This window comes from Pteronotus mesoamericanus, unplaced genomic scaffold (genome assembly GCF_021234165.1).
Source record: "Pteronotus mesoamericanus isolate MK-2021 breed Mesoamerican mustached bat unplaced genomic scaffold, CSHL_Meso_final contig_291, whole genome shotgun sequence".
Taxonomy (NCBI): domain Eukaryota; kingdom Metazoa; phylum Chordata; class Mammalia; order Chiroptera; family Mormoopidae; genus Pteronotus; species Pteronotus mesoamericanus.
The window spans coordinates 629,948-654,168 of record NW_026555124.1 but is presented as its reverse complement, the minus strand read 5'-3'; the positions used below and the strand labels follow the sequence as shown (position 1 = coordinate 654,168).

At 34.3% G+C, this 24,221-nt stretch overlaps 1 protein-coding gene across 2 annotated transcripts in view; it reads left to right on the top strand.

Moving 5' to 3' along the window:
- Positions 1 to 23,923, top strand: part of PAPOLG (poly(A) polymerase gamma) — a 32,261-nt gene extending 8,338 nt beyond the window's left edge. Inside the window, exons 4-22 of one of the 2 annotated variants that reach the window (XM_054575416.1) lie at positions 1,581 to 1,662; positions 1,894 to 2,003; positions 3,019 to 3,072; positions 4,872 to 4,983; positions 7,795 to 7,884; positions 9,969 to 10,107; positions 10,959 to 11,031; positions 11,788 to 11,908; positions 12,282 to 12,366; positions 12,761 to 12,814; positions 14,837 to 14,956; positions 15,378 to 15,487; positions 18,037 to 18,158; positions 18,388 to 18,563; positions 18,959 to 19,047; positions 19,129 to 19,349; positions 20,082 to 20,147; positions 20,331 to 20,387; positions 22,196 to 23,923. In XM_054575416.1, the coding sequence (XP_054431391.1) occupies positions 1,581 to 1,662; positions 1,894 to 2,003; positions 3,019 to 3,072; positions 4,872 to 4,983; positions 7,795 to 7,884; positions 9,969 to 10,107; positions 10,959 to 11,031; positions 11,788 to 11,908; positions 12,282 to 12,366; positions 12,761 to 12,814; positions 14,837 to 14,956; positions 15,378 to 15,487; positions 18,037 to 18,158; positions 18,388 to 18,563; positions 18,959 to 19,047; positions 19,129 to 19,349; positions 20,082 to 20,147; positions 20,331 to 20,387; positions 22,196 to 22,294 (1,980 nt within the window). In that variant the 3' untranslated portion in view covers positions 22,295 to 23,923. Of the gene's footprint in view, positions 1 to 1,580; positions 1,663 to 1,893; positions 2,004 to 3,018; positions 3,073 to 4,871; positions 4,984 to 7,794; positions 7,885 to 9,968; positions 10,108 to 10,958; positions 11,032 to 11,787; positions 11,909 to 12,281; positions 12,367 to 12,760; positions 12,815 to 14,836; positions 14,957 to 15,377; positions 15,488 to 18,036; positions 18,159 to 18,387; positions 18,564 to 18,955; positions 19,048 to 19,128; positions 19,350 to 20,081; positions 20,148 to 20,330; positions 20,388 to 22,195 lie in introns of both variants that reach the window. The other variant, XM_054575415.1, reaches the window with a different exon arrangement.
- Positions 23,924 to 24,221: the final 298 nt, after the last annotated feature.

Genomic DNA, 24,221 nt, shown 5'->3' with positions numbered 1-24,221 from the left:
GAATCATATTCTTCAAAGTAGGAAGGTATGAAGGAGGAAGGTAAACTAAAAGATCCTGGCCTCTGTATCCCTTTGAATCACGCGAATCATCCAATTTACCCACTCTGGCTATAAAATTATTTGTGATACCCTTGAAACATTAATATCCATTAAGCAGAGGAAGTAACAAACAACATCCTATTATACATATATTGTTATTCAAGTTATTGGCAAATATTATTCTTTGGAACCTGTACTGGGCATTTTGAGGAAATAATAGAAGTTGGAGACATAGTTCTCACCTTCCAAGGAATTTAAATATAGTCAAAGAGATAGAACTTAAACATAGAGGAAGAAAGGTCATTAAATATGGTATAAAAGAGGTTAACGATAATAGTAAAAGAGTAACTGAGGGGAAATAAATAGCTCATTATGGAGGGGAAGATAATTAGAGAAGTCTTCATAAAAGAGGGGGAACTTGAAGAGAACTTTGAAAAATAGATGGTATTGAGAGAACCAGAAAGGGTGGGCAAGCATTCAAGGCAGGGAAAACAGCGAATGCAATGGTAAGGAGACCAGATTATGGGACATGTTGGCAGTTGGAGCTTCAGAAGAGAATATCAGGAGAAAAGGCTAGAAAGATCCATAGGAGCATTGTGTGTAAATCCTTAGGATCCAAGGATTCTCACCTCAGTAGTCAGGGAAAAATGCATTGGCAAATTTTGAATAGAAGAGTTATATTGAGTAATTTCAGAACATCAGTCAGTGAATTTTGTACAAAGTGGAGTAAGAGAAAATAAAGACTATAGGACAAGAGGATAGTTTTATGATACTATTAAATAGCCTAGAATTGGTGTGGTAGTTGAATATAAAGGAGATGACATAAGAGATGATATAAACTAAGAATTGTAAGCCAAGAAGAATGACTGTAGGTATGGGCAGAAAGGGAAATGAGGAACAGAAATAAAGAAATCAGGAGAGATACCTGGTTTATCATAGAACTTTTTGCTCATTTTAGGCATGGATATTGAATTGATCAAGAATGTCCAAGTGAAAATATCTGATGGGCAGTTAGAATTGGCTCTAGAGAAAAGTGAAAAGTAGCATTATAATTCTAGTACAATCAAAAGGATGTTAAAGTTCTATTAGCGCTCATAAAGAAATCATGTCGAGATGACCTCTTGCAGAAAGGTTGCTGAGCTAGAATTGAGAAATTAAGCATATCTGTCACAAAAACCAAAGGGCAGATGGGATTAGTCAAGAGTATGATAATGTAGAGAGCTGAAGGCCCATTTATTTGGTAAAGTTCCTTGTGACTCTTGAGATTGTTGGAGCCAGAGACAGGCAATTGTAGGGGACAAGTAGGATCACATGATAAGTAGTTTTTCTTAAGATAGAAATGTGCACCTGTAGTGGGCATGAATTTGTATTGTCTTCCCTCTAAGGATATCCTCATTACTTTAAGCTGTAACCAAAAGACCTCTGAATATTTTTTACAAATCTCAACAAAGTTGACAAATACAACATACATCTCTAGCATTTGGCCAATTTTTTGCTAAATAATTTGAACAATTGAATCCTTTTGTTTAATTTTATTTTAGAATCTCCCGCCTTCTGTTGTGGCTACTGTTGGTGGTAAAATATTCACATTTGGTTCCTATAGGCTTGGAGTACACACCAAAGGTAACTGCTTTTCTATGTTCTACTGATAAGCACTTCCAACAACAAACTTTTATTTGTTCATAATTTAAAAATACAGAAGAAAAAATTCCCATTATCCCACTCTTCAGAGCTAATTATTGTTAACATTTTTCTATATTCATTACATACTTTCTTGTACATGTGTTTGTGTGTACTTAACAAAAATATAATATATCATACATTCTTCTGGATAAGAAATACTTTGAATTGCAGGAGCTGACATTGATGCACTTTGTGTAGCTCCAAGACATGTGGAAAGATCTGATTTTTTTCAGTCATTTTTTGAAAAATTGAAACATCAAGATGGCATTAGAAATTTAAGAGTAAGTATCCTCTGGTATTTAATATTTTGACTTTGTTAACAAATAGCTGTAAAAGCTAGGGCTTATGATTGTTAAGATATTTCCTAAGAAGTTACTGTATCTTGTTAAAATAATGTATAATGACTGAGAACATGGGCTTTATAGTTTGACAGATCTGGATTTGCATCTAGAAATCTAGCACGTATTAACTCTTAGATTTTTGATCAAGTTACCTATTATCTCAGAGCCTCTTTGCTCATTTGCAAAATGGAGAAGGGGTAATAACATTTTTATAAGGCTTCTTTGAGGATTGATGAGATAATTTACACATAAATAAAATTCAATTAGTATTGAATAGTAACTCTTTATATGTGTATATCTAGCCATTATGTCAATAAAATTTAAGCACCATTGATTCATCAAATACTGGCCTTAGCCCCACAGATACAATGGTGAACAAGACATAGTTTATGGGAGGGAGACTGGAGAACTAACTGAATGAATACTTTTAATACAATCTGAGGTGCTAGGATCAGATGAAATTTAAAAGATCTTTGTTATTTGGATGTCTGGAAATGGAGGAAATTAAAAATTTGCTATGTTGAGGGGTTAAGGAAGGCTCAGAAAGACATTTCTTTTAAATTCAAACTATATTGACTGTACTATTTTTTTGGTAGATCAGTTATGAGTTCTGATTGTATTTTAATTTCTAATAGTGCTCTTTGTAAATGATCAGTTTTCAATTTAATCTCCACAAATAGTTAAGTCTTAGGTGATAGCAGTTCTGTGTGCCAGTTTATAATGTATATTTTTAGGAGGAGAATAGGTTAGATAACAGCTGTCATAGACATTTTTTCTATCTTAGGTAACACAGTCACAAAGTAGAAGTACTTACCTAGAATGTGAAACTAAGTACATTTTCACTTTTTCCGTTGAGGCAAAATAAATTTGGGAACAAAGGTATTCATATTATTGGCAATTAGGAAGGGTGTAGAAAGGTTTATACCTTATATATAATTGTTTTCTTATTTTCTAGGCTGTAGAAGATGCTTTTGTACCGGTTATAAAATTTGAATTTGATGGAATTGAAGTAAGTGTTTTAAGTATTTTTCTGGCTTTACAATTGAACTATTTAACCCATAAGGGATTTTTTTTTAGTTGTTTTTTTAAATCAGACTTTATTAATTTGAAGAATCAAATAGCCTTTAAATAGTCCCTCATCTTTCTCTGTCCTTTATCTATTGACTTCTTTCTCATCATGGAAAATGAACCAACTTCCATTCCTACCCCATTCATCTCATTTCCATGACCTCCTAAAATAGTAATATTTTTATAATTTTGCCTGAAACAATATTTAGTGTTTACATTATTATGATCTTACAAATAATGTTCAAAACTGAGCACAAAGTATCTAGATTACCTTTTTTTACTTTGTGGCACTTTGTTTTCTTAGGAGGTAATTGCTCTGAGATTTGTTTGCTTGGGCTTTAAATTTAAGACTAATTCAAAACCACCCTGTCCTTAGTTGTCTAAATCACCTTTAAATAGATTTAGATTTCTCAGGTATTCTGTAATCATCCTGAAAAAATATCTCAGTCTTCTCACCTATTCCAGTCCACATTTACCATTCTCTGTGGCTAATATGCTAATATAGAGCTGTCATCCTGACATCTTTTTTTTTCCCCTCCACTGTCATCCTGGAAATTTCTTTTTGCCTTTCTCTAGAGTTTTCTTTCTTGACTCTCATTTTAGTGGCACTCATCCACTAGCTTCCTGAGAAAGAGCACATGTTTTTGAGATCTAGCATTTTTAAAAATGTCTTTATTCTTTTCTCAAGGGAAATTGGTAGTTTGGCTGAGTAAGGTGTTCCACATGGAAAATAATAGTTCTCAGAATTTTGACAGTCTTGCTTTCACTGTCTTCTAGCTTCCATGTTATATTGAGAAGTGTAATGCCATTTTGATTCCTCATCCTTTGTATGTGATCTGTTAATCTTTTTGGACACTTGCATGATTTTTTTTCCTAGTCTTCACAGTTGTAAAATTCATGGTAATATATATTAGTCTGTGTCTTTTTAGTCAGATGCTAGGGTTTGAACTCGTATTCTTCAGTTCTTGGAGATTATATTGACTTCTGTTGGATTTCCTGCCTTTGTTTCCTCTCTCCTCTCTGGAACTCCTAATATTTGTGTATTGGACCTTGAGGATGCCCCCTCTTTTTTTATTAATCTTTTCCATGCCATTTACTGGCCATACCCACTTTTTATGGGTTTCTCATCTTCCAAAAATTTTTTTTTCCATTTCTGCTGTCATATTTTTAATTTCTAAGAATACTTTTTTATTCTCTAAATATTTCTCTTAACTTATGTATGTATTTATAGCTTCTGTTCTTATTCCCAGGTTACAATATTTTTTTGTCTTTGTTTTCGTAGATCTGCTGAGTCTGTTACTACTTTGCCCATCTGCTTTCCAGCTTTTGTAATTTTTGCTTTTGTCTTGTATTTTTCTTTGTCCTAGTGGATTATGTCTTTAAAAACAAAATAAAACTAAACAAAAAGAAAACAAAATTTTGCTGGTATTTTAGAGTTGCCAAGAGGAGGTGAATGTAAATGCGTGTTGGATCTGCCATCTTTATCTAGAAATTCATAAGATTTAAAATTTTTTTAAATCAAATTAAAATGCTTTTGTTTAATTTGAAGATTTAATTGCCCTCACAAAACTTTTCAGTGATTTCCCATGTGAGATTGCCTACATAGGCTTTTTGAAGTTTTGGTAGAATTTCCAAAACTAGTAATTACAACTTTTTACATTTTTGAAGTGGGGAGGGGGAAGAATGGACTAGAAGGAGAAAAAAAATAATATTTTTCTCTTTTTTTTACATCTTCCAAAGATCGATCTAGTCTTTGCAAGACTGGCAATACAAACCATATCAGATAATTTAGATCTAAGAGATGACTCTCGACTGAGAAGCCTTGATATAAGGTGTATTCGCAGCCTAAATGGTAAGCTTCTAAAAAGACATCTGAGCTACCTTCCTGAAAAATTTTTAACAAATTGAGATCTTTTTGTGGAACTTTTAATGGACTTCTTTAAGGAGATTGAACTAACAGTTTAAAAATGATGGTGTCATTTTCTTCATACAGGTAATCTGATTACATTTAAGCATCTTTAAAAGAAATTTGTTTGAATGTTGTTTATGTTTTTAGTAATGGTTCTCAAACATATTGGTCTCAGGACCCCTTTACACTCTAAAAATTTAGTAAAGACCCCAAAGAAAAAATCTTCTGTTTACATGGATTATATCTAATGTTGACCATTTAACATGATCAGTCTTTACCATATCAGAAATAAAAACTGAGAAAATTTTGAAGGTTTACTAGTATTAGTTCATTTTAAAATAACCATAGTGTATCCATTATAAGTGAATATAAATACATTTTTATGTGAGCAGTGGCTTTTTTTGCATCTTTGCAGATATTTTGATATTTGACTTAATAGAAGACAGCTAGATTTTCATATCTGCCTTGTAATCAATCTCTTACAATATTTTGTTTTGATTGATGCATAGGAAGAGAATCTGACCTCTTAAAGATGTGTAATTGGAATAGGGAGAAGTGTTTTAATAGATTTTTCAGATAATGGTGGATATTCTTTGATACTACACTAAAACTTGACCATGTGACAGTTTTTTTCTTTTCCACAGCTTTATTGAGGTCTAATTATATACTGTAAAATTTATCCTTTTTATGTGTACAATTTAATAGTCTTTAGTATATTCAGAGTTGTGCATGACAGTTTAGACAATTTTAGAATATTTTCATCATTCTCAAAAGATCCCTCGTACCTATTTGCAGTCATTCCCCTTTTCAAACCCCTGGTCCCAGACAACCACTAATATACTTTCTATTTCTATAGATTTGCCTTTTCTGGACATTCGTATAAATGATTTCACACAATATGTGGTCTTTTGTGTGTCTGGCTTTTTTCACTTAGTACAATGTTTGTGAATTTCATCTCTGTAGCATGTATCAGTAGCTTGTTCATTTTATTGCTGAGTAAAAGTGATCTTTTTTTAAAGGTTAGAATATTGAAGCTAAAATCCTGTCAACTTTTTATACTCTATTACATTAAAAATCCATTGATCTGTCTTATTCTTTGACTGGATCTTTTACCTGTGCATGATTTTTTACTGTCATGCCTTGATCTTTTAGAAAATACTGGTTCACAAAGTTATTTGGCTCCACTAAATGTTAATTCACATTTCATTATAAAATATCCAAAAAAATCACATTCATTAATATCACCAATTTTTTATCAGAAAAGGGTTTTTTCCCCCATGTCAGTAAATTTAGAAGTCTTTTAAGTATCAGAATGCAAGCTCACAGTAGCAGACACTAGTTGTCCAAAATTCTGATTTTTACTTGGAAGCTCAAATTTATTATAGTCAACAAATTTTGTCATTTGTTTTCCTTGATGCAAGACTCAGTTTGTTTTTAGAAAATATATGCTACATATCTAAGTGTGAATAACTATAGTTTGCCCATCAGTCATTCCAAGTAAAACTGGTATTTCTCGATGAAAGCAGGTAGTTGAACTTACCTCAAACATTTTCATATATCTGCACAGTTTCTTTTCCTGTCTTCTAACTGCAAATGTGGGGCAGTAAATATAGGTCGTCTGCTTAGTAAAATGTTGCCACAGCTTTGATTCACTGCTATGGTACCAGCAGTTTTCCTCACTACTGCCCTTTGTACCATGAGTGCAAATGTTAATACAGTGAAACAGGCAAAGAAAGCCTTAATGTAATTACAAAAATATTGGGTTGGCCAAAAAGTTTGATTTATTTTTCTGTAAGATGGCTCTAGTAGTGCTTAGTTGTCTATAACTTCATTCAAAACAATTTTGTTAAATTATATTGTGACAATTGTCATATCAGCATGCATTTAAAAAACAAAAAATGGGTGAATTTTTGTGTAGCCATTTTAATATTGAAGATGGAAGAAAATAATACAACATTCTCAGCATACTATGTTTTATTATTTCAAGAAAGGTAAAAACAACTGAACTGCAAAGAAAGATTTGTGCAGTGTATGGAGAAGGCGCTGTGACTGATTAAATGTGTCAAAAGTGGTTTGCAAAGTTTCGTGCTAGAGATTTCTCTCTGGACAATGCTCCATGGTCGGCTAGATCAGTTGAAGTTGCTAGCGATCAAATCGTGACATTAATTGAGGACAATCAATATTCTACCATGTGGGAGATAGCTGACATACTCAAAATATCCAGACCAGTAAAGTTATTGGTGAAAGTGAAAAATGTGTCTTTTATTTTATGGGAAAAAACTCAACAAACTTTTTGGCCAACCCAGTAGGTTTGATATAACAGATTCCCAGGGGTCCACTGACTGTATTTTGAGAATTACTGGTTTATAGTATCTGTTGTTTAACTGAATCATTGTGTTTTGCTGTACTTCCAGAGTGCAACAGTAAAGCACAGTGTTTGTGGATAAGGTTTGCATTAAAGCAGTAACACTTTTATAACTTGGGGTCATTTGACTAACAGTAAAGTCAAATGTGGAAGAAAGCTAAAAAGATAGACGTGTCTCTTATTTTAGTATTGGATTGCTTTACCTATGTGCTTTTGAATTCCAAAAGCAAAGTGATTTTTCATATATAAGTTCTAAATTTTGAAGACAGAAAATGAACCCTGACATTTTATTACCTTTGATATTTTTAGCATTTAAGAATCTGGAGGTTAGAAAGACATTCAAGCTGTTTTTGTTGCATAATGAAAAATAAATGCTTTATCTTTTTCAGGCTGTAGAGTTACTGATGAAATTTTGCATTTAGTGCCAAATAAAGAAACTTTTAGGCTCACACTAAGAGCAGTCAAATTATGGGCAAAACGTAAGTATCCCAACTCTTTTATTTTTTAATTATAAAATCATAATTTTCAGATGCTAATGATAGAAGCAAAGATGAAAATCCCTGAGTATATTGATACTGGGGGATTGAGGTCCAATAAGATTGGAGAAGCAGTTTCTTTTTCAGGTGCAGTGGTTATGGTGCTATAATGTGTGACTTTGCCTCCTTCTCCCTTGGGTGAAAACTGAAAAACACCCAACTGTCCATCCTAGGTTTCAGCCAGGCAGTCAGAATGAGTTAGGGCTTGAAGAGTGCAACCCTCCCAGGTCTTTGAGCTCTCTGTGGGCAGTACCATCTTACTTATCTTTGTCTCCCCTTCACCAGCAAAGCTTATGGTAGATGTTTAGTAAATTTATTAAATGAAGAATCTACAGTGATAGTTTTAACTTGTTTTTACATTGTAACACTTTTCTAATAAAACCTGGAACTGCACTAGTTGATATATTTATATATGACATGGTTGACAGCCTAGTCCTGAGTTGGCAGAGCACATGTGTACAGTTTGTAACTACAGAAATAGTACTATACTTCTGGCACCAGGTTTTACGTAGTTTAAAACGGTGCTTTCCAATGAAACTTTCTGGAAATGATAGAAATGTTTCCTATCTCTGCTGTCCAGTACAGTAACCATATGGCTACCAAGCCCTTGAAACATGCAAGTAAGGAACTGAATTTTTAAATGTTATTTAATTTTAATTAATTGTAAAAGAATTCTAAGAGAAATGAAAAGATATGTTCACACAAAAACTTAAACACAAATGTTCATAGCAGCATTATTCATAATAGTCAAAAAGTAGAAACAATCTCATGTTCATAAATGGATGAACAGATGAACCAAAAATGGTTTATCCATAACATGATGTATTATTAGGCAGTAAAAAAGGGATGAAATATTGATATATGTTACAACATATATGAACATTGAAACCATTATGTTGAATGAAAGAAACCAGTCATAAAAGACCACATATTATAAAATTCTGCTTATCTGAAATGTCCAGAATAGACAAATCTATAGAGACAAAGTAGATTACAGGTTGCTTAGTTTAGGAGGGTTGGTGGGCACGTAAGAGGGCTGTGACCGTTTAAGGTCTCTTTTGGGGATGATGAAAATGTTCCAGAATTGATTGTAGTAATGGTTGCACGATTAAAAGCCATTGAATTTTATACTTGAAGTGGATGACTCTTACAGTGTACAAATTATTTCTCAATAAAGGCTGTTACCAAAAGGGAAAAAAAAGATAGCCATATGTAACTTGTGGCTGCCATGATATTGGATAGTGCATGTCTAAATAGAGCTTAAGTGAGCAGAATTTGTCCCTTAGCTCAGTTACCTTGTTTGCATAGTCAGAATAAAGTAGTTTGCAGTGAAAGGATATCAAACGATTTGTCTTTTCGTTACAGATTAAATTAAATACCATGTTTTGTTCATTCTGGGATACATATTTTTAATGTTTAACATATCTGAAATTGATCATTTGTATTTTTCTCTTGCTTGTTTACTGGGATATAAATTGAAGGGATCTTAGGTTTTATGAAATATGGTAATGCTTTTTTATAGATTGCTGTAAGAAACAATCGTACAAGAAATGAGTAGTATCAATGGTGTGCTGTACTTTATGGGAAATACCCAAATTATACAAAATACTGAAGTTAGTCCCCGACTTTATACCTGATTTTAAAATGCCCATGAATATGATTTCTAATGAAATGTTTTTTCTTCCCTGCTTATACCCTCCACATACTTTGCCTCTTTTTTTTTCATTTCTTTCTCAACCATAAATGTTGGGATGTGGGAGATTCCAAAGTTGTATCAGTAGAGCCTAGGTGGGCAGTCAGAACTGAGGCAGGGAATGGGAGTGTCTATAATGGAAGGCAGAGTAGCTTATGGTTTACTAATAAGACTATGGGCCTAGCATCAAGGTCTGCTTGTTGATTTTAATGTTTCTATAAGGGAAAGGATTTCTAATTAACAGTCTTAGGAAGGAAGTAATCCTGTTCTTTACTGTTGATTGACATGGATACTAGGTCCAAACAAATAATTAACAAATATATTAATTTTATAGGACGTGGTATTTATTCCAACATGCTTGGATTCCTTGGTGGTGTCTCTTGGGCAATGCTAGTTGCGAGAACTTGCCAATTATATCCAAATGCAGCAGCTTCTACTTTAGTTCATAAGTTCTTTTTAGTTTTTTCCAAGTGGTAAGTATTCATATGCATACTTTCACTATTTACTAACCTCTGCCTATATGTCAATTTGTTTGGAAATTTAAAAGCTATGCATAGACTCATAGACTTTTTCTGTTGTCTAAGTCCTTTTTTAAATTAGAACTTTAAGCCCTGGCTGGTGTGGCTCAGTGGATTGAGTGTTGGCCTGTGAACCAAAAGGTCACCAATTCAGTTCCCAGTCAAGGCACATGCCTGGGTTGAGGGCCAGGTCCCCAGCTGGGGGCATATGGGAGGCAACTGATGGATATTTATTGCCGTTTCTTTCTCCCTCCCTCCCCGCTCTAAAAATAAATAAATAAATAAATAATCTATCTTGAAAAAAGAAAATTTAAAAACATCAAAGTTGTGGCAACAGTGAACACCAGATGGCGCCTTCCAGGGGTCTGTAAATGTTGCACCTTTAGCTTGAGAGAGTGGTCACAATCCTAGCGAATACTAGCTATGTGGAGGTGGTTTAAGATGTCATACGTAAAATGGAGTTGATAATCATAGCTATTGCAGCGATTTTTTAGGAGTATTTTCAATAAATATTAGCTGTTGCTGTTATTATCAGAGTTAAATCCATGAAAGTAAATGAAAAGGAAGGGAAAAATTCAGATTTAAATCAAATGCAGCTAATGGGCAAGTATTTGCCCTTTCAGAGAACACTGCTTTAAAATAGGCAGCCTTTAACTTTGTATACTTTCTTTCCTTTCCTATTTTTTTAATACGAAATACCCCAAAAATTTGCTGTGTGAAAGTTGGAACGAAGTCTAATGATTTTAACATTTTGTGTAGTTGCTGAAGTGAGGTCCTATGTGAGTTAATTTTCTTATTCATGTTAGGGAATGGCCAAATCCTGTGCTGCTGAAGCAACCAGAAGAAAGCAATTTGAATTTGCCTGTTTGGGATCCGCGGGTATGTGACTTGCTATAAATTTTCATTAAATCTTTTATGAAAAGGACAATTCTCTAAATTACAATCTAAAGATAATTCCTCTTGTGTGCTCATCTTCTGTTTAACTATAGTCCTTTCTCTTCCTCTGCTGTGTTTTTGATGCAGATGATGTGTTTCTCCAACGATAATCCAAATGTTATGTCATTAGAAACCCCCATATAAAACTAGATGAGTGGGTGTAGCAACCAAAATGTCATAATCCATTGTTAAAAACTGCCTTACAAATAATTAGTTTCTAATAATAAAGTACTGAAGTATATAAAAGATTTGCTTTGCAGTGCAATTTAAAGCAGATTCATTGTTCCAAGATAGCATAACTCTCACTCACCTTGCATTTTAATTTGCTTTTAGAGTAAGCGCTCATTTCTGTGAGTAACATAGAGAAAATTGTCCTTTGAGTTGGTGCAGAAAGAGGATTGAGAGCCATTGGACCAGATAATACTTTCTGCATCTATGATACTATATTTCCTTGTTCTAAAAGACCATTGTTTATAAGATGTACCAAGAGTTTAACAGTTTTTCAGGGGAAAAATAAACTTCTGCAGTTTCCTTTGACTGTCAGTTGCATCTGACTTAAGAAATAAATATAGTTGGGGAGTGGAAATGTGCTTCTTAGAAATGTGGAAATGAAGTATTAAATTTATATTTCATATTCTTCAGTCTTTTGGGGAAATCAAGTAAGAGAATAGATCATTTATTCTGCCTCTCATCTCACAGGTAAATCCATCAGATAGGTATCATCTAATGCCCATAATCACCCCTGCCTATCCACAACAGAATTCTACGTATAATGTGTCCACATCAACTCGAACAGTAATGGTAGAAGAATTTAAACAAGGTAAACCTGTTGGCCCTATTGCCCTTTACATAGCCCCATGTTTTGGTTGATAACGATTTAATTCTGTATTGCAGTTATGCCTATTATTTCTTAAAATTTTTTCAAATGTGTATTTATTTTTCCAGTAATTGGTTTTCCAGAATTTATGGTAATATTAAGGCCAAAAATGGAGCCAGCCCAATTTGGTTGAAACTGATATTTGTGTTCTGAGAAAGAACATAATAAATGTACATTATTTTTACTCAAGAATTTGGTGGAGTTAGAGGTTTGGGGGTAGGATAATACAGTAATACAGTAGATGATAATATGATGGTCAGTGTTCAAAATCAGTCTCTCAGTCTGCCTGTCTCTCTTTCTCTCTCTTTAAACTTAGGTCTCGCAGTCACAGGTGAAATTCTTCAAGGGAAATCAGATTGGTCCAAACTACTTGAGCCACCAAATTTTTTTCAAAAGTATAGGTATTTGAAATTTTTCATTTTGTGTATGTGTGTAAAGAAGAGAATTAAACTTAGAAAGTTAATATATGCTAAATGACAGTTGGCACTTACATTTCAGATAAGGTAAAGAATAGGTTAACAGAAACCTAAATGATGAGAGAATTTCTATTTTGTATTAGTGTCTAACCCTGTGTTAGTAGTGGGTTTTTGGTTTTGGTTTTTAGTGAATTATTTTTTAATTGAGGGTCTGGTATTAATTTTGTAAAAACAGAGTGTTTTGATTTTCATAAACTATGTGCCTGGATTAGTACTTTTGTTCACTAGGAAGGAGAAGGAAAAATTAATGATAGAAAAACAGACACTAACCATGTTTACGGCTTTTTTTTCCCTGATTGTTGCTGGAAATTCTTCATAGACATTATATAGTACTGACCGCCAGCGCATCGACAGAAGAAAACCATCTAGAGTGGTAAGACTTGTATTTCAAGTTCTGTACCTACTGTATGGTGATAACATTTATATGGTGTTTTATCATTCATTTATAAAACACTTTCTCTATTTTCAAAGTTATTAACTCATTGATGACTGTTGTACATGACCCTGGAGCATCAGTGTCTAAGAAATGCCATCAAATTAATGTTTCAGAATCAGAAGTGACACAAGATAATATGTGAACAGATCTTTGCCTTTTGTCACCTTTCAAAGTCAGGGGTTTTTTTTCAACATTTGATTTTCTTAACGATGCCTTTTTGTCATCTATTCATTTTTAGAGAGAGGGAATGGGAAGGAGGGAGAAAGAGAAACATAACTGTGAGAGAGAAACTGATCAATTAGGTTGCCTCTCGCATGCTTCCCCCAACTGGGGACTTGGCCTGCACAGTGGTAAGACTGTGCCCTGATGGGTAATTGAACAGGCAACATTTTGGTTTTCACACTGATGCTTAATCCACTGAGCCACACCATCTAAGGCTCAAAGTCAGTTTTAAGCAAAATTAAAACTTAATTAAAACTAGAAGGAAGAGACATTTTATGTATTTTTATTGTTTATTTTTAAACCTTTTTAAAGATTCTATTTACTTTTAGAGAGATGGAAATGGGGGGAGAGAGGGAAACATCGATGTGTGAGAGATACATGGACCAGTTGACTCTCACACGCCCCCAACGAGGGACCTGGCCCACGAGCCAGGCATATGCCCTGACCAGGAATCAAACCCATAACCTTTCAGTTCACAGGCCAGCATTCAGTCCACTGAGCCACTCCAGCCAGGGCTTATTTATTCTTTTAATTTAGGAGATAGTAGTATGAAAGGTTTCAGAATTTTTTAAGCCTCTGTCAACAGAGAGGAGGTACTTTGGTCAAGGAGCAGTGCATTCTTCCTGGTGCATGTAAATGTATTTCCTTTCCCTCTAGTGTACTGACATCCATAGCTCCATCAGGCAGAGGCTGTTAGGCCACCAGAGAGGATTGTGCTTTCCTCAAGTCTGACTTCTGGAAAAGGAGATCAGAACAATACTGTCTGTCTTCTGCTTCAAGGGTTTAATGCTTATTTCATTGACAATAAAAAGGACCCTAAAGAGAAACTTTTCACTAAAACAGAGTGTTTCATTAGTCTAGATCGGGGGTCAGGAAACTATGGTCTGGGCCAAATCCAGTCTGCTGTCTCTTTTTATAAATACAGTTTTATTGGAACATAGCCACACCCACTGATTTATATATTGTCTATGGCTGCTTTTCTGCTACAAGGCAGAGTCAGACATTTGCAACAGAAACAGAATGGCCCACAAAGCCTAAAACATTTATTATCTGGCCCTTTACAAAGAAAGTTTGTTAGTCTCTCATTTAGATTACTCTGAAGAATAATTCAGTGTTTTGTATATCTGCTGCTGAAGCACACACAGTTATAATGTGTAGGCTTTCACTAGTGCTTAAAGAAGAGTAAAAATATTCTTGTAGGTATTCCTTCTAATTCATAAAATCATTAATATGATAGCTGACAGCAGTCATTTCTTAGGTGAGGTAGAAAAGTTGTAGAAATCTGATGAAACTTCTGATTTAGTAGTAACTGATCTGATTTTAGTTCTTTTTAAATGCAATACCTGGTATCATTTTATGAAAATAAGAGCATGTATATTTCATAAATTAAGTGTCAGTTATTAGTTTGGGGTCACATTATTAGGGTTTAGACATAAAATTTGAAAGTGGAAAAAGATAAAGAGACAGATGAACCATGTTCAAATTATAACTATTTTATGGTCTTTACAGGCAACTATTTAGATCAGGGATGCATTAAATAGGTCAGTTCTTTTTAGAAAGAGAAGGGGGAAGAATTCACTAACTGGTTATTTACTTGAATGGTGTTTTAAAGAGTCACTAAATATGAGACAATTTTTTAAATGAATATATAAAGCATCATAGCTGACGTGCTTTTTAGTTTACTTGGGTAGAGCTTCCAAATTTAATATGGAAAAATATTGTCTTTTTTTATTTTAGGGTTGGATTGGTAGAATCTAAAATTCGTGTACTTGTTGGAAACTTGGAACGGAATGAATTTATTACTCTTGCACATGTAAATCCCCAGTCATTCCCAGGGAATAAGGAACATTATAAAGAGTGAGTTAATTACTTTTTAATACTGTATTTTCTAAATAATGTTATTTGACATAGACACTGTTTAAAAACAGTTGTGAGACTGTTTAACAAGCATTGATGGGGATGATACATTATGTTTTTGAGTAATCATACATTAAAACAAAGTACATGCTATGTTGATAGTCCATGGACTCCAGCAAAAACTCCATCACAGTATTTGGAGCAGCTTTAAGTGTATATTCAGTAAGTCATTTTCAAAACCATTTAGTTCTCTTTATAACACCACAGTATAATTTACCAACGTTCTTGGTGTCAGTTGTAAGAATCTGGCCAAACCATTGAAATTTATATTTATGCTTCCATAAAGACCAAGTTTTAATTACCAAATAACATCTGTAAAATTGTAAAAAGTTAATGAAAATTCTTAAATTTTATTTTATAGCAATAATTACGTGTCAATGTGGTTCCTCGGAATAATTTTTCGAAGAGTAGAAAATGCAGAAAGTGTTAACATAGACTTGACATATGATATACAGTCATTTACTGATACAGGTAAGACCTTGTCATCATAGAGCTATTGTTCTCAACTTTGGCTATAATGCAGTATTATCTGCCTTGGATCTGTCTGGCTATATTTTAAAAATTCTCCTATTGGTTAAGTGAATATGGCATATCCATATTATGAAAATCTATGCTGCTATTAAAGGCATGATGAAACAATTTCCATGACACATTTTGGGGGGGGGGGGAATGCAGAATAGTGTGTATAGTGCTGTACTATTTATATAATTAAAAAATATATGCATGTTGTCTTATAAATAGAGTATGAGGTCTGTCCAGAAGGTATCCAGCCATGTATTCTGAAAAATAGAGACATTTATTGAAGAGGGTACAAGGTACAGGAAATACTGTACAGAGGACAATGATGCCTCAGTCCCCTTCAAAAAGGCACCTTGGGACCTCCCAGTCGTCATCAGCTGCCCCATCATATTTCCTGAATCTCATCGATGGTCTGATATCCCTTCCCTTTCAAAGGTGATTTTAGTTTTGGGAAAAGCCAGCAGTCGCAGCACACCACATCTGGGCTGTAATTGGGGCTGAGTCACCTGAGTGATTTGATGTTTCACCAAAAACCTCTTGAATGAGACATGATACATGAGTGGGCACATTGTTGTGACGAAGCTGCCAATCGCTAGTTGCCCCATAGCCGTAGCCTTTTGAATCATCCAAATGGTTTCCACAGAGGGATGTTTAAGCTTTACACAAAATTTGATGCAGATTCGTTGCTCTGTTCACTCATTTTGAATGCAATGGCCACATAGTACACATGCTCACTCAGTGACATCTACTGCCCCCACTGATTAGTACAGTAAAGTCATTGTTCATGCATGCACATCCCAGCCCACTCTCCTTGACTGTCAGGTTACATCCACGTCATGCAAACTATTCTTGTTATATTAACAATGGCTGGACTTATTCCAGGCAGACCTTATGTATTTCTGAAAGGGTATGTAGTTTTTAAAAAAAGAAACTGGCAGAACTAGTTGCTTCTAGGTCAAGGAACCAGGTGTATTCGGGATTAGGGGTGAGGAGACTACTGAATACTCTTGAAGCCTTTGAGTTTTGTACTGGGTGAATGTATTACCTGTTCTAAAACAAAAAGACAACTAAAGATATTCTGCAGCCCTGACTGGTGTGGCTCAGTGGATTGAGTGCTGGTCTGCGAGCCAGAAGGTCAGCAGTTCGATTCCCAGTCTAGGGCACATGACTGGGTTGTGGACCAGGTCCCCAGTGAGGGGTGTGCGAGAGGCAACCACACATTGATGTTTCTCTTTCTCCCTCCTTCCCCTCTCTGAAAATAAATAAATACATAAATAAATAGTCTTTTTTTTAAAAAAACCTCTATAGGTGATTCTTAGTGTGCATAGCCAGGTGTAATCACTAATAAAAATCACTTGATATTTTTTTAACATGAAATAAATGTCAGTCAATACAGGCTTGCTGAATGTTTGGAATTAGTGAAAAGAATGTCTTTCACATTTAGTTCCCTAATAATACCTCTCTGGGATATCTTAATATATCTGTTATCTTAATCTAGAGTTCTCTTAATCTGGAATAGTGTGCATTCATACTCTTACTATTCTTGGTTTGTGAGCTAGTCCTCACATTTCTCATAAAAATGCAGATTCCTGTGCATCACCTGAGTACTACTGAATCACACTCTAGGAGTGGAGCCAGAGAGTCTGCAAGTTGAACAAGCACACCAGTGACTCTTTTATCAGCAGTCTGGAATGAAAATGTACATATAAATTTTCCCATTATAATTTGGCCTCAATTTTCAAAAAAGAGGAGGTTGGGAAACTATTTATTATAAAATTATTAAATGCTCTCCAGGTAGAGATACTGAGACCCCAAGAGATTAAATAATTTACCACATTTCATAGTAGTTACTAAGCCTTCCATCCCTGTCTTCAGTAAGTTTGTAATATAATTTGCTATTCACAGTTAACATACATTAAATAATTTACATGGTAGTTAATATAACTGATTTTCTTACAAGGTATGAAGAGGACTAGGATGGGAATCTAGGACTGTGTATTCCAGTCCCCACAAAGGCATCTGGGGCTGTTGAGCCTCCTTTCCCCACCTGTACAATAAGGATGTCCTTGTAGCTGGTTTCCAACATCTGACATTCTATGGTTATGATTGGTGTACTAAAAGAAGCTTCATGGAGGGGGGATGTTCGAATTGCACCTTGGGTTATTTGGTATTAAGATGAGCTTAGACATAGGTAAATCATTGTAAGAAGAGATTTTTCTTTCGGGAAAATAGCACAAAACAAGATTTGGATAAAACCTTTTTTTCATACATTTATATTGTTAATGAGATTTGATTATAGGAAAGTGTTAGAAATTGGACATAAGAAAACATAGTCAGAACTTAAATAGAACTGTGACCTGGTGAAAATGTTTTAGAAATATTTGTTCTGTAGGAGGAATGTATGTGTTTTTGTAGTGATGGAGAATATGCACCTCAGGAAAAGAAAACAGAGCCCTTGATTCAGGAAGAAGTTTCTGTTTAACCTATTGACATTGTTACAGTGTACAGACAGGCAAACAATATAAACATGCTAAAGGAGGGAATGAAAATTGAAGCAACTCATGTTAAAAAAAAACAACTTCATCACTATCTTCCAGCAGAGATTCTTCAAAAGAAGAAAAAGGTGAGTTTGTAATCTTAACTTTCCAATATGGTTCCTGGGACCAAATTTACATTCTGCCAGTTCCCACACCCTTTGAGAAGAAAGAGGGGAAATACAGACAATTATAATCTAATATCAAAATCTCACCTTCATTAATCACAAAAGATTATTTATTTTATATGTACTTCAGAATTGAAGAGTCATTGTTCTCATTGGCTTTTTGAAATCCTAAAATCTTTCCCCTTTTCAGCAAAGTCTTTCTGATGTCAATCGAAGTTCAAGTGGACCTCAATCCAAAAGATCATCTCTGGATAGCAATTGTTTGGATAGCTCCAGAGACACTGATAATGGAACACCTTTTAATTCCCCGGTGTCTACAAACAAACCTTCCAAGCCTGATAATTCTCCTTCAGGAGAAACAGAAAGGTCAGTATTTCAAAGTTGTCCTTTCAGTCTTCTTTATTTAAAGATAATAGAAACTTTCCTGTGCCTTGCTAAATACTTTCTTAAATTGTTAAATAATGTAATTTTATTTTACCAGTTGCTAGTCTAGAAATAACTGAACTACTTCTGATAATCCTGTGGGACATGGTATAGGTTTATGAATATGTAGGATTAGATTAGTGCAGAGACATGCATGTTTTCTGTTAATTTTTTTCTCTTAATTCTCACTGGGACCTCTGCCCTTTTCTCCCTTTTTCTCTTTTTTCAGTGAAGTAGTAAAGTAGGAATGCTTGAAAGAAGTAATGCTGAATGTTAAAAGTGCTTTAAATAAGTAAAATTTTAATCATTTAATGATGATAATTTAACACTTTTAGCAGGAATAATGCTGAGCCTGCTGCTGTAATTGTGGAAAAGCCACTGAGTGTTCCGCCAGCTCAAGGACTATCTATTCCAGTCATTGGTGCAAGTAGGTGTCTACTCTCTTGTTAGTAATGATCCTACTACATAATATATTTAATTATTAAAATCTTTCCTTTTTCCTTTTCAGAAGTTGACTCGGTAGTGAAAGCTGTATCACCCCCAGCTGTGTGCACCATTCCTACTGTAGTAGGACGAAATGTTATTCCTAGGATCACAACACCCCACAACCCTGTCCAGGGACAACCACATCTAAACGGAATGTCAAATATAGCTAAGAATGTTGCACCCAAGAGATCCCATTCCCCACCTATAGATGGGTCTTCAAAGAGGTTGAAAGATATAGAAAAGGTAAAGTTATAGTTTTAATTGTGATTCAATAGTTGCTTTTTTAAAAGTTAACTTTAAGAAAATACTGAAGAAATCAGAGTTCTTCATAGCCATCTTAGTGTTCCATTAGGATTTGACTGTTCAAAAAGAACATTTACCCTAACCCTAAAGGAACAGTTCTAATTGTTCATCCTAAATTCAGGTTATTAATGTGTCTGAAAACTTGAATGATTAATAAGTTTCTCCTTGACTTACACAGAAGTCATTATTGGTAACTAAACAGACATATTTATTGTGTTATAATGTTTATCTCCTGTGTGTCCAGTAGAGGGTGGTAAGACTTTTTTTTGTTATAAACTGAATTGTTTTAACCAAAAGATCACTCGAACTGTAGAAATTAAGAGTGGTCATTAAATTCAGTCTAATATAAATTCTCTTCTGTAATCAACTCATGTTTGTAAGTAGTTTTTTTTTCTATTTTTTTATTGACACTATTACAGATGTTCTTCATTGCCCCCTCAACTTCCCCCCACCCCACCCCTGCCTTTACTACATTGTTGTGTGTGTTCACGGGCTATGCATGTATGCATATATATATATATACTTTGGCTCATCTCTTCCAGTCCCCCCCATCCTGCTCCTCTCTGCAAGTAGTTTTAATGATAGCCTAATCACTAATTAGTTTCTCAGTTTATATAGATTTTGTATTTTTTGTAGGTAATAATAGCAATCATTTTAATGTTTATATTTTAGTTTATTCGACTTGAATCAAAGTTTAAGGAATCGCGTGCTGCTGAAAACAGAAAAAGAAAATCAGTGGTAAATATATTAATAGTGTGCTTCAAAATACTACTTTTAATGAATCATGTATCAGGAAAAGTACTGTATTTGAAAGTGGATCAGATCAGATCTGTCTGTAAAGTTTTGTTATTTAATGTAGAAATAAGTATTTGCATATAGGAGAGAAAGTTTTACATTTGTATATAACTCTTCTGTTTTTAGGATACCATTGGGGGAGAATGTATGCCTATTCCAACTATTGATACATCACGCAAAAAGGTAACAGATAGTCTAACTCATAGATGATATACATAGGTTAATAGGAATAATGTACATATACAAAAAGCTTACTAAGAGCCTATCACTGGGTGAAGGAAAAGGGTAGTAAGATTTTTGTCCCCATCCTCAAAGACCAGTCGTATAGTTGAGAATTGGGAATGGAAATAGCAAACAAGGTACAAGGTATATGATCCTAAATGTATGTGCTCAAAAGTCTAGAAGAGAACCAAGTAAGTTAAAAAGACTTCATGGCTTATTCAGATTATGTTCACCCTTTTTTTTTTTTAGTCATCTTTAAAGAAGAAGTATAGTGCCCAGCAGTGTAATTTCTTACCAACAGTTGATAGTATATCTTGTTGTGCACCACTGCTTACTATCAAAATTTAGGTTTGATAGTTAGGTTTCGTACTTACTAATATTTTAAAGGAATCAAATGTACCAGTGTACATACTAAGTACCTTAAAACGTAAGCTAAAGAGCCTGTAAACCTCAATTTAAAAATTTATTTTTCAATGAATTACCATTGAATTTAATAATATATTATGATTAAGCATGGTAAACTGATAAGCTGGTCCTCAAAAGTCAGCCTTGTGTAAATCAGAGGAATCCCTTCTTTGAGAGTTTACAGTGAACAAAGGACAAAATGGCTTATTTTAACTCCCCTGCTCCTTTAAAGAATAAAGTGCTTCTCATCACAATTAACTGTCACCCTGGCAGGTTCCCCAGGATGTATTGGCCATTCTAAAGCAGAATAGAAAATGTCCTCATATTTTCTATTATTTGTAGAATTTGTAAAATTTCTTTTAACATAAGAGTTATAAAAAAATATGGGTATATAATTAAAGTATGAGTGTGATAATGGACAAAAAAGCTTTGAAATGGATATTAAAGGATAAAAAGCATGACATGGCATATCTGGGTTTTGCTTAAAACATTTCATGTATAAAGGGTAAGGGTATAAACTAAACAAATATGGCAAAATATTAATGTCTCAGTCTTGGTTGTGATGTCTTAGTCTTCATTGTCCTATTTTCTGTTTTTGTGTGTTTGAAATTTTTTGTTATTTTGAATGGATGTGGATATCATATAGATACTTGTTTGGCCAAGATAACACACGAAGAATTAACTCTTGCAGTCATATCTTGGCACACTAACCCACTGTTTCCATCGCACAACTGTCTGTGTTTTAGGTGTTTTTGTTTCTCAGTTTTTTAAACTTTGCCTTCATGATACAATAATCGTTAGTGTTCTCAAAAGCCCTCAGATAGATGTCCCTGAATTTCACCATCACTGAAGTTACCTTGCCTGACTACAAATTGATTTTTCCTGAAAACTTGAGTATCTCACAGTGTTCTTCATGAACGTATTACAGAAAACTAGTTGAGGGATGTAACCACATATCAAATTTTTCTCTGTAACACACTCATTTTAAACATTACACCCCAAGAGTTTAATGTTTAGAGACCAAGCTCCTCCGATTTCCGTTTACCATGGCCTGACTTTGAGGAGGACTGTGTTCTTTGTGTATTTCTCAGTCCAGAAGTAGTGACTGATTTAACAAAGTCCTCTTTCCTTACATCACACTCCTCACACCTCCACCCTTTTCCTATCCCTTTGCTTTTCACCTCTGACAGTAAAGTCCCCAAAATAAAGAAATACTTACGAACATTGGAGAAAATACTCATCACATAACTTGAATATTTGGAGCTTAAGGGATTTGGAAAAACAAAAAACTCAGTTTTATGACTGATGTACTACTTGGGCCTTATATTTGCTTTTCCTTCTTTGTTTCTATTTCTTTCTAATAGAGACTGCCCAGTAAAGAACTACCAGATTCATCATCTCCGGTTCCAGCAAATAACATTCGTGTCATCAAAAATTCCATTCGACTGACCCTTAATCGGTAAAAGCAGTGCCTCCTTACTTAGGTGAATATGCAATCATTAGTGACAAGAGGCAGCCACTGTTTTAAAAATAGAAGTGGCTGTCATATATAAAATAAGGAGAAAGTTACAGTCATCAGCCTAGCAACCTTGAAGTGGTTTTTGAACTCTCACACTTTGACCTGCAGATGCTGTAGCATCCTCTCATTGATTGCTACATACACTTCTCTGAGGATCACCTGCTGTGAAATTGTCATCTACAATATTATGGCTTTGTGTTGGAGGTTTCACTGCCTTAACTTTTGATGCTTGTTTCTCTATAATGGGAACCAGTTCTTGGCTCTTTGGACACTGATAGAACAAGTCCTGAACTCCCTTTTTTTTTTTTTTAATTTGTCTTATGTTGTAATCATTGTATAGAATTGAAAAGGTTGAAAACAAAAAAAAAAAATTGTCTTGTAATTTTCCAAATGTTAACGCATTACTTTAGCATTGAAGCCACTTTGTGAAACCTGAGATAAATGAATGTGAGGTATCTTTTCTGCTTTCCTCATTTGTGTAAATGTACTTATTGTCTGTTCTGTTGATTTAAATTATTTTTTTTCCAGATTGGCACCTGGAATATGTAAATCTTTTTTGTGCCTTTCTGTCCAAATGTTGCATTGTTACCAGGGAGGATTAGCCTAGTGGTTACATCAGAGTTGGGCACCATAAATTCTCTATCTTTTGCCTCCCATGGAGGCCTTCAAAATGCATCTTGATTAAGAATCAAAATAGAACCAGGATACAAGTGAGTATATGAGTGGTGAAATTGTTACATATCCTATCTCATGCCATTCTTTTTAGCTGACAGGTATTTTTTACCAAGAAGCAACTCATTCCAGCCTCAACAATAAGATACCTTTGAGTACAGCAAACTTGTATTTTTGAGGTGTAAAATTAAATTGGCATGGTAACTCCTGACCATTACTTACCCCACAACTTCAGACATTATCTTCACGGACTAGGCATGCAGAAATAAGCAGTGGAATTTATTGAAACCTAAAGGCATTTTTGAATGACATTGTTACCAACCGTTAATTGGCTCAGGACCTTTGTAATTTTTATTTAACTATATGAGTTGTCTTTTTTTACACTGCTTTTTTCAATGCATTTCGTAATATTTTTTAAGTTTCATGAATGCATGCTCAGTTTATTAAAATCATAACCATGTAATTCTTGTAATATGTTGATTCAGTGTTTTGTAAATGAAGTCGTATGTATTTTCAGAGTATTTTTGTATGTACTGTAAGATACCATCTTTTCAAAGAGAAAACTTTAAAACCTTTACGTCTCTCTTTAGTCTAATTTTTTAAATATGGATTATGCTTGAATTCTTCTTAAAATGAAAATGTATAGATTATACAGCCAGGAATACTGGTGTATATTATCTTCTTCAGCTTTCACTCAGCATTTAGTAGATCCAGTAGAAAAAACACAAAATGGTACATTTGAATAGTGCCGAGAAAATACTTGGTTGTGTATTTTATAGGACTTATGTGGGACACCTTTTAGCCAGTGAAGGAATAGCAGTCCATTTTCTCTTGTGAGCCCTTTACCATTGATTGAAATATTTGAATTGATTGTGAGAGCAGCATCCTTCTCCTCCAGCTCCTGTTCCCATGATCCATGGGCCTCTGAAATGAAAATTATAGTTTTTAACTTGTACAAAGGAAAACTTCTTCAAAGTAAAAAAAAAAAGGGGGGGGGGGAACAATGGTTGTTCCATCATTCACTTTTTAACACAGCGAAAGGCAAGAATGAAATCCCACAACCAAGTTATAGCTTCCTTGGCAAAGCTGTTCTCTTAGCTGAACCTTTTCCTTTATTCAAATATTTTCAGATTTGTTCTACAGATACTGTATTTGAGCAAAAGTGAATCATTCTGAAAGGACTAGGTAATTGTCAACTG